This window comes from Idiotropiscis lumnitzeri, chromosome 8 (genome assembly GCF_059441095.1).
Source record: "Idiotropiscis lumnitzeri isolate Australia: NSW breed Sydney's pygmy pipehorse chromosome 8, RoL_Ilum_1.0, whole genome shotgun sequence".
NCBI lineage: Eukaryota > Metazoa > Chordata > Actinopteri > Syngnathiformes > Syngnathidae > Idiotropiscis > Idiotropiscis lumnitzeri.
In genome coordinates, this window is record NC_142398.1 from 21,160,463 (window position 1) to 21,175,944 (window position 15,482).

Consider the following 15,482-nt stretch of genomic DNA (forward strand, 5'->3'; position numbering starts at 1 on the left):
GCATCTCAATTTCTTTTTAAATTTTTTTTTTTATGACCACCTCAGTGACGTCACATCATTAAAGCTTAATGGGATTTCAACAAGCATGTTGGCAGAGCTTGAGCGAGGCAGACCACGTTAAGTGCTCGCTGCAGTTGCCATGGCAGCCAACGTTAGCAGTACTGGCCCATGGTACCCTTGAAGTAATGGCACAAAGAGAATTCATTTGCATTAAATGCCGAATATGACGCACATTTATAATTTGAACACGGGTTCATTCCATTGCTGGTTGCATGATTTATTTATCATGTTCAACATGGAAAATGACTGCTTTTGACTTTGTCTTTACAAATCCGATTTATGCATCATATGTCTATCGTTAGTTTGCAAGTTATAGAAGAGGTGAAAGTGAAGTAAAATATTATTGTATTGATTGGTACGGAAAAGGGCGACATGTCGGTCGACTAGTTAGCACGTGCGCCTCACAGTCCAGAGGGTTCGAATCCAGGCTCCGGCCTTCCTGTGTGGGGTCTGCTTGTTTTCCCCGTGCCTGCATGGGTTTTCTCCAGGTCCTCCGGTTTCCTCCCACGTTACAAAAACATGCACGACAGGTTAATTGAATGCTCCAAATTGCTCCGAGGTGTGATTATGAGGACGAGTGTTTGTTTGTCTTTGTGTGCCCTGCGATTGGCTGGCAACCAGTTCAGAGTGAGCAAAAGACATCTGGGATAGGCTCAAGCACTTCGACAAACAACCGTTCCTACTCTCTTTCTCACCGAAGGAAAATTTCAGAATGTTCAATTTATCCAAGGAGCTTGTTTTTGAGATGTGGAGGAAGCATCTCGTGAAAAGATGTATGTATATGGTATTCTTCTGCCACAAGATGGCGCTGCAGGCTGCACACAGTGAGGAAGGAACCAGGCCTTTTTTTTGTCTGCGATATACTTTGGGTTTATACACGCTCATTACGCATACTATGGTTTTATATTTTAATATCATTAGTATTGAAAAGACATTTTTCGTTAATTTAGAGAAACATGTATTTGTTTAATCTGTTTTAAAATATTATGACGATTATGCTAGTGTGATCGAAAATCTTTATATTTACTCTATTTACGACAACATACAGTAGCCTACCTTTATTTTATTTTTTATTTGAAAACATTAATTTAATAAGAGGCTCTTAACGATTGTCACTAATAGCCGATTCTACAGATATCAACAATAACCCAATTGTGTCTTCTTCTTTGAATGAGACGTTTTCAATCAAGTAATACTTGGAATGGCAGTTTTGTGATGTACTCCACTTCTGTTTTCCACTAAATTGTGGAGTCCAGTAAAATGAAGCCAGAAAGACATTACGTTGTTTTCACTGGAGGTAGTTCATGAAATTGAGGCTGAAATCCACCAGGTGGCGCTGTTGGGAAACAGTTCATCCTACAACCACACTCGCCCACCTTTCCATTGGACATATCACATTTAATATAGTTCTAGCATAGGCGTATAAATGGAGAATAGGGTACACTTAGGACCTGTTGATAAATTGTTTATGAAGAGTTACGTGGATTGTGGTGCCATGTAACAGTCTGCGGGTGGTTCAAGTTAATATTTTTCAGTCCAATTTTTTTTAATGAACACTGATTTTTTTCGTGTTGTAGTCACATCTGACATTTTCAGCAAAACAAACTACATGAAAATGACTTGAAAATTCAGCGAGTTATGATTTTATTTTTAAAAGTGTGCTCATGCCCAAAGTCTCAATGGAAGTAAATAAAGTGGAGAGGCGGGACTATTGCACCGGTTCAAGATGGCGGCTTTTCCGCACGTCGCTCCAATTCACTCTCCAAGTCAGTCCAAGACTAATTTTATAGACATCTACGGCCGTCACCAAGTTGCCACAAGATGGCTTTAAAATAAAATAAAATATTAAACGGCCATGACTTCGATCCAAATCGAGCAAAAAAAAAAAAATAATAATAAAAAATCCCAGGTTAAAATTGTCTGAATGCTTCAACTAGGAAACAATCCAGCGAACTGGTGACCTAAAAGAACAGTATAGAAAATGCATGGAAGGATGAATAATTCATCTCTAATTTATGATTCAATTCAAATCGTGAGCGAGTGGCCCCCAAATATGCTCGCTATGACTGCTACATCTTGACCATGAAAAATGGCACAGCGCAGCAAAAATGACACATGCTTTTATTAAGGAGCAAATATTTACAGCAGTCATTTACGTTGCTGATGGGAACGTCAGAGGTGCTACAAGAGGGCACCCGGTGCGTTTATGACATATGAGTGCCGTGGAAACCGAACAGTGTGTGATGAATATTCGTCTGACTAATCCACAGGAACTGGCAGATCCTGGCAGTTGTTGTGCTCTACTGGATAGTGATTCATCTCATGTTGTTCACCGTTGAGATCCGCATACGCCACCGAACCCTGCACACACGGTGCATCATAAGGCATTCAAATTAGATTCAACGATCATCACTCGATCGTTTTACATCCCCGAAATACAGCAAAAACATTCTGCTGTTACAAATAAACCACAAAAATGCCGTCATGATGTTCGAGAACAGAAACGATTAAGTTGAAGTAATTTGACTGAGGCTCAGCGCTGATCTCGGGGGCCGATAAGGAAGGAAGCCCCAGCCCAAAACGCTTTGTTCTTGTCTGGAAAATTTGACGACGGTTTCCCTCTCGCTCTGCTGAGGGTCACAGAAACAGGGAGGGTCCGAAGCACGCCAGGCAGTGGTATGTAGGAAGAGCAGCGGTCGTAAGACAATACCACAAATGGAAAACGACACCTAAATTAATGAAGTGATATCAAGAGCAGGAATGCGGGGAAAAATGTCCTTATTGTTAAATGTTCTTATTTCAAACAAGGCATCAAATGATGCAATTGGGCGTCCAGCATGAGTCACTCCTCTCCTAGATTTTGAACCATGCGGCTCATACAATGGCGCAGCTTTTCGATGGATATTTCTTTCACCACTAGGGGCGCTCTATAGTTCAGAAAATATGCCAAATAAATCTCAATTGTTTTTGTTTTAATTAGTAGACTGCCCTAAAAATGATAACAGTGTGCCGTGTTTGCACTTCTGAGCTTTGGTGGTTAAAACATGCAATGTTCATAATTACAACAGAAGTAATAATCGTGGCTGAGTGGTTGTGTTTGCAATAAACTCACATAGCCGAGACGGTCATCAGCACCTACCGAGAAAAGGATCACAGGTTAAGTCTATTGGACGTGTCGCGTTTACTCATCGGCTGACATCAGAGGGATTCATCATGACTCATTTGACAGATGCGTGGCCGCGGCCGACCTTGCTGACACACTTTTTGTCCCACCACCGAAGGCAAACAAAAATGCCATTTGCATCTACCGCCGTCATTTCAATCCACGGTCTCACAAGAATGCAAAATTCTGGAGTCACGGTTGGCAAGGAAGTCTTAGCTCGCAGAGGGATGCTTGACAGCAAACTCCTGTCCAATAACAGGAAGTTCCCCCCAGCAGTAACAGGAAATGGTCCGAAATTGCTCACTTTGGTCAAACTAGCGCAAAATTCACAAATATAACTTCTCTTTTGTTTGAATGTCATTTTCAATAAATTGATTTTGCTGCGAGTCCATGAATTGAACGGCATCATTTCAGTCGATTTGGGGTGCCGATGTTTTCCACAGCTCTTGTCCACACGGAGGCGCAATGACTGGAAGTTAAGACGACGATTCCCAGAACAGGTGTGTGCTTTATACTCATGGCGAGACGAGATCAGGAGTCATCCTGATCGTGCGCCGCTCTGTGCCAAATGCCCACCAGCCAATTTGTTGAGCCAGAATTTTTACAGCAAATTTACCCAATAAACAGCATGACATTTTAACAACTTTTATATTGCATTTTCTTTTTAAGGAGACGTTTTATTGGCTGGTTTTGTGTCCGTTACCGTAAACAAATTCTTAAAATAAAAAAACGCATTATAAAACGGCGCATTTTATCCCCATCAGGGTCGCTTTAAAGATATTAAACTCACCATGCGAGGAGTTCTGGAGCTCGCTGTAAACAGTTTCTGTGCCTTTCTTCAGTGGTGCTGTGGATGCAAAAAATGAAAACATAAAGCCTGTTTTGTCTTCAAAAGGCAACACGTTCAAGATAAGCAGTGTCTGATGCAGAAGGAAGACGAAAGCAAAAAATCCACAGTGCTCACAGGATATTCCTAAAGAGCCGCCGCGTATCAGAGCCCAGCTCAGCAATTAGTTCAACCCTTCCTGTTTATAGATTCGAAAAGAGTCTTGGAAATACCAACAGTTATTCCAACAGTTCCAACTACCTGGAGATGTCTTGATTAGACCTCTAATTATTCTAATTAGGCCCCTCCTCGGAAGTGTTGCTCCCTTATCTACTAAGTTGATGGGTTTTTTTTAAAATAAGGAGATATGAAAGGGAGTCCGAGCCAAAGAAGAAGGGTGGACTCGATTTCCTCTGGCGGGATCTGCTGGTTGAGGATGCACCACCTCAGTGTACTCCACATCAGGCTCATTGGACACGATGCTGCTCTCTTCGTCATTGGCTGCAATTGGAACATGAATAAAAGTCATAAAAAAAACAAAAAAAAAACGACAAGAGGTCCAGCGGTCAGGGCTTTGCTGCAATTTACAGACTAGATTCTATTTGTTCTTTCAAATCGGATTCATTCGTTCCAAAAAGTCTACTCGCGTCGTGTTTACTTCCTTACACGTGTGCGATTGTTCCATTGGTTTTGTCGAGTTAAATTTCAGCATGCAAGACAATCTATTTTGCCCAAAGTATTCAGATTCAATATTGCTGGCTGATTTCACTTCAACAATGTTAGCAATGGGACTCTTTCTTTAAAGGGGAAGTCAACCCCAAAATTCTTTGCAAAGAAAATGTCATACGCGCCTCACCGCATTCCGTTTGTGTAATATGAGTAAAGCAGAAAAATCCACCCGGATTTAGCCATCTCAAAGGCGGCCATTTTGTCACTTTTTTTGTCAACTGAAAAAAACATGACACTTCAGTAAACAACCAATCACGGCTCACCTGTTTTCTGACGCTGAGCCGTGATTGGTCATTATTGAGGGCAACCGTGATGTCATTTTCAGTTGACAGAAAGTGACAAAATGGCCGCCCCCTTCAGATGGCTAAAAAAAAAAAAAAATGGTGGATTTTGCTGCATATTCCACAGGATTAAACAGAATGCTGTATTTTGACGGCAACATTTTTGGGTTGACTTCCCCTTTAACCAATCAGATCTCAAATTGCTGCTCAAGCCTCACAAACGACACGCTCACCTGTTCCAGGCGGCCGCTCGCTCCACACGCTGATGTCTACCCTCTCCACTTTCCCTGTGCAGAAGACAAAGACGCACAATGAAAACAAAAAGAGAACCCATGAGGACACGCTGCAACTGTTAAACACAAACACAAATTACAGAGCTTGAGGTTTGAATATCACGTCAATTTGTGAAGAAACTTTATCATCTTTTTTTTTTTTTCCTTTAATTCATTTTGCTGAGCACAAAATGTGGCGCTCGAATAATATTTTTTTGTCTTGAAAGCAGAAATACTTTTGTATGTTCCTAAAAGATGGATGATGTATGCTCACAATTTTTTTTTTAATATTAGCGAGTTTAGGAACATCTGAATGTGTTAACGTACTTCTCACTGTGTTTCATTGTGTAAACGCTCTTTCTTCATTGTGGGTCTAAAACGGCATCGCTTCTCTCCAGCTGTTAATGTTATCACATGCTGCTTAAATAAGGTTTAGGACAATAAATTTCCCCTTGCGTGCAACGCACGTTCAAACCAACAAAAGCTGTTTTGTGTCAACATAGGAAGTTTCCATTGTTTGACTTTGTAAAGGAAGTCATCGTAGTGCATTCCTTTTTGGGAAATAAATCAAGTTAGCCGGGGGGAGTTTGTTGAGAGTTACGCTGCGATCCTGTGCCGATGACCTTTTTTTTTTTTTTTAGGATAGAATGCATCATGATGAAAACAATCCTCCTTTTGAAGCATTTTTCTTAATCGATTGAGTGTCACGTGCAGCAAAATGAATGGGGATGACACGCATCTAAATAGAAACAATTTATTTATTCTAAAAAGATTTGAACAAAGTCAAAATATACACACACGTGGCGAGTGGGAGTGAGAAAAGGGATCGGAGGAAAAAAAAAAAAAAAAAAAAATCAACAATGATGCTCGCCACATTGCAAAAACATGCAAACGTGCGGACACATGGCGTACAACGAAGCACAGGACAAAGACAATGATGTTAAATAAAAAAAATATATAGGAAAAAAGAAAACAAAGGCCATGGAGACTGCAGGGGGAGGGGAGAGGGAGCAGCAGGAGGCGAGTCACTTGTAACACAAGTTAAATGTGTGTGTGTGTGGGGGGGGGGGGGGGGCAGGTGGGTGAGGTTCCTTTTCCTTTTTTTTTTTTCTGGTGAATCTTCCACATTGTTTTTGCATCTCTACACTGTGGCTGGAATACTGAAGCTGCTCCCGTTGCTGATGTCAGTGGGAAGCGACAGCGCGCTAGCTCGCGTCCCATTGGTCACCCTCCCCTCCACGCCATCATAGTGTGACGCTCCGTCTGGAACAAGATGATAATGGGCGCTCTAAACAATTTTTGCAACACTTTGGGGAAAATCTCATTCACTCGTAAGCAACGTCTTCCTGCTTGTCCAGACATCCCACGACAACAATTCCTGTTTTTTTGTTTTTTTTTTGCTTGCCTCGGGGACGACACAAAGAGCGACGGTGTACATGCAAAAAAACCCCCAAAAAACGTCATCTCTCGTGGAACAGCGACAAAACAGTTTATGTTAAAGGTTACAACAACATGACCCCGCCACGCATGCATATTAGAACATGGATGGATGGAGTGTGACGATGGAACGCAATGGCTCTCACACGTAACATGCTATGAAAGGACTCGTGGTTGAGGTCATGACTGATGAAGACAGTCAGTGGAACAAAAAACAAAAAACAAAATCAATCTACCTGGGGCTGCGTTATTAACCTCTGTGTCGTGGGTTAGACTCACTGTTAAAGAGTCATCTGATTTAGGGCTCGAAGGCTTTCTGAGAAATGGTGAGAATAAAGTCAACTGGACAAACTTGCAACACATCAAGTCGACTCGACAAGATTTGAGATGAAAAAAAAAAAAGTTGTCGGGGACCATATGCGGTCATAACGTCAGAATAGTAAAAGTCTCTCAAAGGACTCGACCAAGCAAGACTTCAAACGGGGTATTAGCCACGACTCGTTCTGATCTCGCGACGACATCTTGGGTGATCGAATCACACGTGGACAGCTCAGAGGAATTTTATTTAAATGTAGATCGAAACATTCACAGTCACCAATGATAGTTGATCTTTCAAACCGTTTTTTCGAGTGATGTTAATGCGCATTTCAGACTCTTGTTGGTTTTAATGTCTATTAAACCATTAGGGACCCCCCATACACGGTTCTCGTGCTCCTAAACACGTTACACTTTATACATTTAACCCGTAAAACGAAAAATCAAGAATAAATACCAAGCTGCACGTTACGTTCCTAAATGATTGTGAGCGGCGTATTCTCTTCAATTTCTGTTTACTGCCTCTATTGGGTTCCGTTTTTGGGGCGCCAAGAATAACCAAACGGCACTTTTTGAACAACGTTCTGAGTGACGCAGCGCGCTTGGAGCATTTTTCCAAACGCACCCATGAAGCGGTGGTCTTTTGAAAATATTCTCCGAGCACACGCTGGTGCACTCCAACCGTTTGCAAATGCTCTGTTGGGTTGTCGGTGCGCGCTGCAGGTGTTCCAACTGGGGACACGCTGCGCCAGACAGCACAGATGGAAGCACTTCAAGCACGAGCTGCTGATTGCTTTACAACGTAGGCGGAGTTGTGTTTAGAAATTAATGCGAGGGGAGGGGGGAGAGTGTCGGGGGGGGGGGTCTCTGCCTCTCCGAACACACGCACTCTCAGGGTAGTGAACAGGCGTCAGAGTGAATTTCAGAAAGCGACTGAATATTCATGGGCTTGATTTTAATACAAATTTAATTAAAAACAAATTCCCCTACAAAAAAAAAAGATTTCTTGACTCCTATATAAATAAATAGTCAGAAAACATGCAAAATAGCACGGTAAAACTACAATGGATGAAGTTATGGCAGTGCTTCTCAATTATTTTCTGCCCCCCCCCTCCTGTCAACTACTGGAGTGGAGGTGCAATTACACTTTATTGGAGTACGGCGGAAAAACTCACCCCTGTATTCAGAGCTGTCAACATTGTTTGGGTCACCCAAGATGGACGCTTTTGGCTAGCGACCCTACATCTCGCCTCATCTCAGCCAACCTAACACTAATGCGGATACGCTGTGACCAACGCGACTACACAACATCTGCTAATTTGAAAGGAAGCAAGTAGTGGAGCCAACTCACACTGACAATTCAGCAGCTGCTTCCCTTTTACCTATAATAAGAGAGGAGATGTGAGAGGAGCAGGAGGAGGTGGGCGCGGGAAGGTTGCTTCACACGTAGTCAAACTAAGGAGGTGTGAGTTGCGGTGGGATCGTAGGTGTGTCTACCTCGTTTGGACCTGAAGCACAGCACAAAAACCACCACCAGCACCGACACCACCAGCAGACAGAAGCCCACAATCACGGCTTTCTTCCACAGGGCCAGACGCACTGCGAGGAGAGACACGCGACACAGACCACAAAGTCGGACAAATGAAGTTTGCATTTATTTTTAGGAAATGCAGTAAATATTCAGAATGTGATTGAATTTGGGGTGTCAAAATTAAAGCCTTAATTCAAGATTAATAATTTTTTTAAATTAACGCCATTAAATATTTTAATTCAGTTTTATTTACTTAAAAAATTAATCTTTAGCACATGATCTCAGAACTAAACACACTTAAGTTATGCTAACCAACACTGCTGGAGTGTCGCGCTTGTGGGCAGAAATAAATGTAAAAAGGTTTTGAGAATTGTTTCAAAGAAAAATTCCTGTAAAAATGACTCCGTTGAGATCGTATTCAAGGATTCAAGAAAGCTATTAGAACAGTCTTTGATGGAAAATTAACTTCATATTCAGTTTGTATTTAATTGCGATTAATCGCAATTAATTCTGGAATTATTTGCGATTAATTACTTAAAAAAATGATTCCCAGACAGCAAAATTACAATATTATATTCAAATAAATACCCGTTTAAAGCTTAAAAAATGTGATTAATCGCAATTACGAAATTATTTGCGATTAATTATCTTAAAAATGTAATCGCTACACAGTTAATTTACATAATATTATTTAAGTAAATACCAGTTAAAAGCTTCACAAAAAACAGTGGTAGAAAAAAATGTGATTAATCGCAATTAATTATGAAAATCTTTGCGATTAATTAGTTAAAAAAAAAAATGGAATCGCTTGCCAGCACTAGATTAAACAAGTCATCATCCTCACCTTGTATGGTGACCGGTGCACTGCGGACCACATTGTTGGCGTGATTGATGGCCTCACAGTAGTATGTACTACTGTCATCTTTGGCCACAGCTTGAATCTGGAAGTCTGTGTTGTTCTTTTCTGAGGTGGCGGTGAAGACCGGGTTTTTGCGGTCATCTCGATACCACTTAAAGGTGATAGGCGGGGTGCCTTTTACGCCACAAATCAGGAACAAATGATCTCCCTCCGCAATTTCCGGCAAGACGGGGATGACGGTGAGCGTCGGGTGAGACAGAGGCACTGCGGAGAAAAAGGCAGAGGATGGACGTTTTGATCGGCTATCGTGTTCATTCAAGCATGTCTTTTAAAAACTGAGCTCGCAGTTGAAAAATGAGATTAATCGTAATTAATTCTGGATTTTTTGGTGATGAACGAGTTAACAAATTGAATCGCTTGACAGCGCTATCGTAAATATAAAACATAGTTGCGGCGTCCAACATTTACCCACAACAGTAGCCTCCAGTCTTTTGCTGAGCGGCGCTTCCCGCTGACTGTTTTTGGCCTCACACATGAACTTGTTTATTTCGCCGGGCTGCTGGATTGTGACGGTGAACAGAGCCTGCTCAAAAGGCATTTTGACGCTGGCCGTGCTCAGCTGGTCGTAATCCTTCAGCAAAGTGTAGTTGATGGGCAGGCTGCCTATGTCCGACTGACACAGGACCTTAAAGGGACGTCCCAGCACGGCTCTGCCAACCACTGAGATCCTTGGCGTTGACACCGTCACTAAAGTGGACAGCAAGAACAAACTTCAATTAAAAAAAATTAATTGAAACCGGAACATCTCTTAGTGTTGCACACCACTGCAAAATACAAGCACAATAACGAAAGTGAAAAGTCAAATGAACAGCTCTCACATCAATTCATATATTTGAAATTTGATGATCGTGCTTTGAACCCAAAACGTTGTGAATGCGATTTATGGAGACAGAAGCATGCGAGCCCACCTTTCGGCCGGACAGTCAAAGGTCTGCTGTGTTTCCTGATGCCCTTGGCTTGAGCGATGCAGGTGTAGTTGAAATCGTAGAGCAGAGCTTTGCCAAAAAACACGCCGGCGCTCTTTGGGATCAGGAGGCTCTCTGGCGGATCCAAACTATAAGTCAACTGGTCCCCGTGGAGCCTCGCGGAGGCCAAGCTGTCGCTTTTGCAGCTCAGAGTCATGTATTCCCTTTGAAAGACTTCGCTTGGAGACATCGTGAGAGTGGGCACTGAAAACAGCTCTGTCAAAAATACATACAGTCAAAAATATTCAACATTAAACAATGAGCCACACATACTTTTTCTATCCATCCATACCGTCGGAATACTTCCGAGTTGCAGGACACGTGCCGATTAAAAAAAAAAAAAACTTTTTAAGCAAGGGCTGAGCAATTAATTTTGAAAAGGTGCCACATGAAAAACGAGAACGCTTGCCAAGGGCCAAGCCAACATGTTCAACTCAACCTCATCGAAATGAGTTTAATTTTTTTTTTTTTTCAAAATGACGCATTTGCACTTAAAAAATAAAAATAAAAAATAATAATTTTAGGCACCAAACACCAAAAATAAAAGCTCAACCTTCAAAATAAAAGCATGACTTCATGCTCAGTCTATTCCGACCACCTCGGCGAATTCTAAAATGTGCACAACTGGACAGCACGGCGTACTCACCAGTCACCAAAATCTTTTTTGTGTCAACTTTCACAACGTTTCCCATCTCCAGTCTGCACTCAAACTCCTCAGAATCTTTGGCCAACGCGATCATGCTGTGGTTGACGTTGGCGTCGCCCCTGCTGAGAAGCTGAGTCCCCCGGCTCAGGTAGAGGTGAACGTTTCCGTGCATGTCGGGCACGAAGCCTCGGATGGTGCACATAATGTCAAGCGTGTCTCCTTCGTAGATGTTGCTGTAAGGGAAAATCTCCAAAACGGGGCTCATGGAAAGCTCTGCGGAAAGAAAACCAACGCGTAAGAAGAAAGACTTGAGAAAAGTGGATCAATTCCAATCTTACCTTTGACCGAAACGGTGACGCTGTTGCTTCTGTTTGACCTGAAGAAGAACGGTGTCACCAGGACGGTGTAGGAGCAGTTCATCTTGTGGATGCCAACGTTGTTGAAGCGAAGCTTGACTTCAGACTGGTTGGAGTTGACCCTGTCCTCGAGGATCTCCTTGGCGTCGTCGTAGAAGTAGAAAATGATGGAGCCCGTTTCTCCCGGCGCAGTGCACCTGGCGGTTAGCTCCTCCCCCTCACTGACCACGGCGTTGTTCAAATGAAGCAGCGGTGCAGATAAACCTGCAGTGTCAGCAAATATACACGGTAATCTAGAAAACTTGAATTCTCACTCGCACTCTCTCGCTCTCTCTCTGTCTCTCTCACTCACTCACTCTCTCTCTTGCTCTCACTCTCTCTTGCTCTCACTCTCTCTCTCACTCTCAGTCACTCACTCTCTGATAAGTCTCTTATTATATTCTAAATTATATTTATCTAATGTGATATTTTCTAGTGCTTGTCATCACAGGTAAATTGGATGAGCAAGGGGCAGAATGTGTTGAGCCCCCTTGCAGGAGCAAATGTCGGACACACAGGCAGTTTTTCTTTCTTTCCGATAAATGTGTATCACAATGAGATGGGTTAGGGCGGGTCGTGTCCGCACGCACTTACCCGTGACTGTGAGTTTCTTGGCCTCGCTGGTCACCATCCTGCCTTCGATATTGATCTTACACTTGTATTTGCCCGTGTTGGACACTCGGGCGTCAGGAAGGCGGTACAGGAGGTCGCCGGAGCTGCTGGTGGTTTTTGTGTACACAGTGACGCCGTCCTTGTAGATTGTGTACTCGCGACTCAGCGGAATTGTGCCTGAGCTGCTGACCAACGCCTGACAGCGCACAGTCACATTGGTGCCCCGCATCACATCGGACCCGGGCTCAAGAGATATGCTGATGTCTCTTATAGTGAACACTGGAGGTGAGGGGGGGGCGGGGTCAAAAACATGTTAGCGGTTATAATTTGCAAAGGGATCACATAAAAGACTCATTTCTAATGAATCTATTTAGGGCTAATACATTTGGATTTGTTTGCTTCAAGCCCAAATAAACATTTTTCTTGATCAGAATGAAAAGGATTTATTTGACAGCCCTCACTGGCTCGACTAAAATTCAGAACAATGGAAAAGTCCGAGGAACACAGGAAGAACAAAAATGGAGATTGGTAGATTTACACAAGTTGGGAAATTCTCTTGGAGTTATTTTGAAACAATGTGAAGGAAATTGGTTCGGGTGTCCAGAAACAAGCCGGGAGCAGACAATGAAAGCAAAGTTCTGGAACGCGATTGTCACTACGCTCAGTGAGTGGAGCTCGACATCAGCGAGGACGGAGAGCGAGCCGACCACAAAAGAAGCCAAGCTCAGAAAGCGACACCGCCAAGCTCCATTCATATTAGTTTTTGCAACAAAACATTGACCCAAAACTCAGGTGGGCTTCCCAAAACCCCGACCCCGACCCAATAGAACATTCACGGACTACGCTTAAAAGCCAAGTCCGTGTCGGGAACACAAGCAATTTCAATGAAGTCAATACGTCAAATTTGGGGCAACTCATGTGGTGCTTGGGGGCTACCTGAGGGTCCGCTTCCACCACGTTGGGGACCCTTGCTATAGAATCATTATTTCATTATTTATTTTATTTGAATAATAATAATTTACAGCAATTGAAAATTCAAAATTCGCCATCTCAAGAAATATAAATATTGTGAAAGAAACAATCTGAATTTTTTTTTTTTTTTTTTTAAATAATAGAAATTTGGTAGGAACTGGCCTTCTGCAAACTATTTGCCGATGTTTTGAAATCTGAACTATTGAAATATATTTTACAATTCTAATGCAGATGTAGCTGTAAATATTTGCACCAGTTTAACCCAAGCAGCAACAGCTCACCACCCCCCAAAAAAGTTTGAACAACAACAGCAGGAACAAAACACTTGACCCGGCAAAACAGGCCGCTGTGTAACCATCGCCGTCCGCGACCGAGCGCGGTCCTGATGAAAGCTGGCACGCAACGAGCGCGTCACCTGACGACGACAGAGTCAAACATTCCATCAGCGAGAGAGCAAAGCGTGTGTGACGATGCCGGCCAAGGCGTTCCCACAGTGTGTTCTGGTCAACTTTTCCACCAGGACACACACTAAAGCCAAACGCTGTGATAACAAACTTTTTTTTCCACTTTGTGGGTGACCACAAAACTCAATGACACCAGTCTGATGTTCTTTGTAACTGTCAACGCTAATTAAGATACAGAATTTAATAACATTTATTAACCTTGGGGTTATTCATACGGCAGAAATATAAAATCTCCAGAAAGTGTTTGATTCAACTGGTTGCCCAAGATCATGTCTCAAATATTGGAATTTTATATTCCACTAAACCGCAAATCGCCATATGATGATTGTCATAAAATTAGAAAGAAATCCATATTTGATGCTTCCAAAAAAGAAAAATGTACTCACTGGACTGTGCGTGGGCCCCTCTCCATGGATGGAGGTCTTGGAAGGAGAAGAAAAAGCATCTTATTAGAGATCAGTCAATGAAGTCGCTCGTGCAAGAAGAAAACACAAGCTTACAGTTGGACACGAGCGTGCAGGTCAACAGAAGCAGAAAGCGGCCCATGGCGTCTGAGGAGCTCAGCAATGATCCTGCTGCGACCGACGGTCCAGGACCCGAATGGCCCGGATGGCGCTTGGTGGGCGGGGCGGCACCAAGGTGGCGCTCTACCTCAGCCAAAAGGGGTTATCGTCGCCAGCAGCCAGCGGCTTGGCTTAATTTGACAGGAAGCCAGTGTTGTTTCCTCAGGATGTCCACGCGGGCTCACTTTGTGCTGCTGTGGAATGTTCGCTGGACTTGTTCATGGATGTGTGTGTGTGTGTGTGTGTGTGGAATGACAGTCACAATAATGTTTGAGCATTTTAAGAGCAGGAGTCAGAATTTTGACCTCCTTGATTGGCTGCGAGGGTTTGGAGCAGGTAAAAAAAGAACAACCGAAGGCAGACATTGTGCGCGCCGCTTCCTGAAGTCAACTTTATGAGCGACTCAACTTGGCATTGGCAAAAAATCCGAGCAAAGACAAGCGGTCAAGATCGCCGTCCGATCTTGGAATTTTTTTTTCTGGCCTATGGGGAGCAGATGAGGAGAAGAAAAAAAGATCCGACAGGCCTTCGGCCGTAACTTGAATTCATGCACATTTGAGAAATTAAGACTGATTTTTAAGTGGCTTTGAATTTGTTGTGTTTTGTCGTCCGGAAATCACGTTAAGTGGAAATTAGCCAGCGGATGTGAAAATTGATGAATTATGAATGCCTCTCGTCATACACTGATTTTTTTCATTTCATTTCATTTTTTTTTTTGAGGCGGGGGGGGGGGGGGTGAAAAGCAAGGACAGGAGTTCTTAAAAGGACAAAGACGGACGGACAGGGGCACAGAACAATTTTGATGAATAAGGACGGCGACGGAAAATGACGGAAGGTTGCAAATGAAGGACAGACTGGCAAAATAGAGGAAAGTCGTCATCGCGAAATATCATTTTGCTCAGTCAGGCAGCCATTGTTGTATTTGGTTTATTAAACCTCGTGTTTCCTAAACCAGACAACAGCACAGACAGAAGTCACAGAGACAAAGCCGATTCTTTTCTCTGTTCCGTTCACACGACTTTTAAGTCTCATGATTGGTGGACTAAAATCTTAAAACTTGATGCAAGGACATTGCGAGCAAAGGTCCCGTGCCAAAACAATCGTGGCTGAGTTTTTGTGTGTGTGTGCGCGCACCATGCAAAAGCGCAAAGAGAGAAGGCGCTCATTGGCCGGTAGCGTCTTCCAAGTTGACCAAAAGTGAACGTGTCCATTCCTTGTCAGGGAAAAGCAAAGATTGGTGTGTCTGGTGTGAAGAGTTGAAGATGGAATTGGGAGGAGGGATGATTGCGGTGGGGGAGGGGCAATGTGTGTGTGTGAGTCAGTGTATGAAAC

At 43.0% G+C, this 15,482-nt stretch overlaps 1 protein-coding gene across 6 annotated transcripts; it reads right to left on the bottom strand.

Moving 5' to 3' along the window:
* Nucleotides 1-2,164: 2,164 nt before the first annotated feature.
* pecam1b (platelet and endothelial cell adhesion molecule 1b) lies at nucleotides 2,165-14,695 on the bottom strand. Of its 6 annotated transcripts, XM_088301987.1 has the most exons (16): nucleotides 14,088-14,695; nucleotides 13,974-14,009; nucleotides 12,134-12,430; nucleotides 11,483-11,764; nucleotides 11,145-11,417; nucleotides 10,442-10,714; nucleotides 9,942-10,220; nucleotides 9,459-9,737; nucleotides 8,581-8,682; nucleotides 8,435-8,465; nucleotides 7,005-7,084; nucleotides 5,293-5,346; nucleotides 4,461-4,550; nucleotides 4,014-4,070; nucleotides 3,173-3,195; nucleotides 2,165-2,421 (listed from the first exon to the last, which is right to left on the bottom strand). In XM_088301987.1, exons 1-16 carry the CDS (start codon nucleotides 14,131-14,133, stop codon nucleotides 2,320-2,322), a joined length of 2,304 nt encoding a protein of 767 aa, XP_088158113.1. In that variant the 5' UTR covers nucleotides 14,134-14,695; the 3' UTR covers nucleotides 2,165-2,319. The 6 variants fall into 6 exon arrangements, 5 of the variants coding, with proteins under 5 accessions (XP_088158113.1, XP_088158114.1, XP_088158115.1 ...); XM_088301988.1 differs by lacking the exons at nucleotides 7,005-7,084; nucleotides 8,435-8,465 and having other exon boundaries at nucleotides 14,088-14,689; XR_015844599.1 differs by lacking the exons at nucleotides 2,165-2,421; nucleotides 3,173-3,195; nucleotides 4,014-4,070 and having other exon boundaries at nucleotides 4,462-4,550; nucleotides 7,005-7,080; nucleotides 14,088-14,688.
* Between the last annotated feature and the right edge of the window lie 787 nt (nucleotides 14,696-15,482).

Coding starts and splice junctions, on each gene's coding strand:
- pecam1b (XM_088301987.1), bottom strand. CDS start 14,133: ATGGGCCGCTTTCTGCTTCTGTTGACCTGCACGCTCGTGTCCAACT. Junction 10,715..11,144: donor AAAAAAGATTTTGGTGACTG/GTGAGTACGCCG, acceptor TATTTTTGACAG/AGCTGTTTTCAGTGCCCACT. Junction 10,221..10,441: donor TTTGACTGTCCGGCCGAAAG/GTGGGCTCGCAT, acceptor TGTCCACTTTAG/TGACGGTGTCAACGCCAAGG.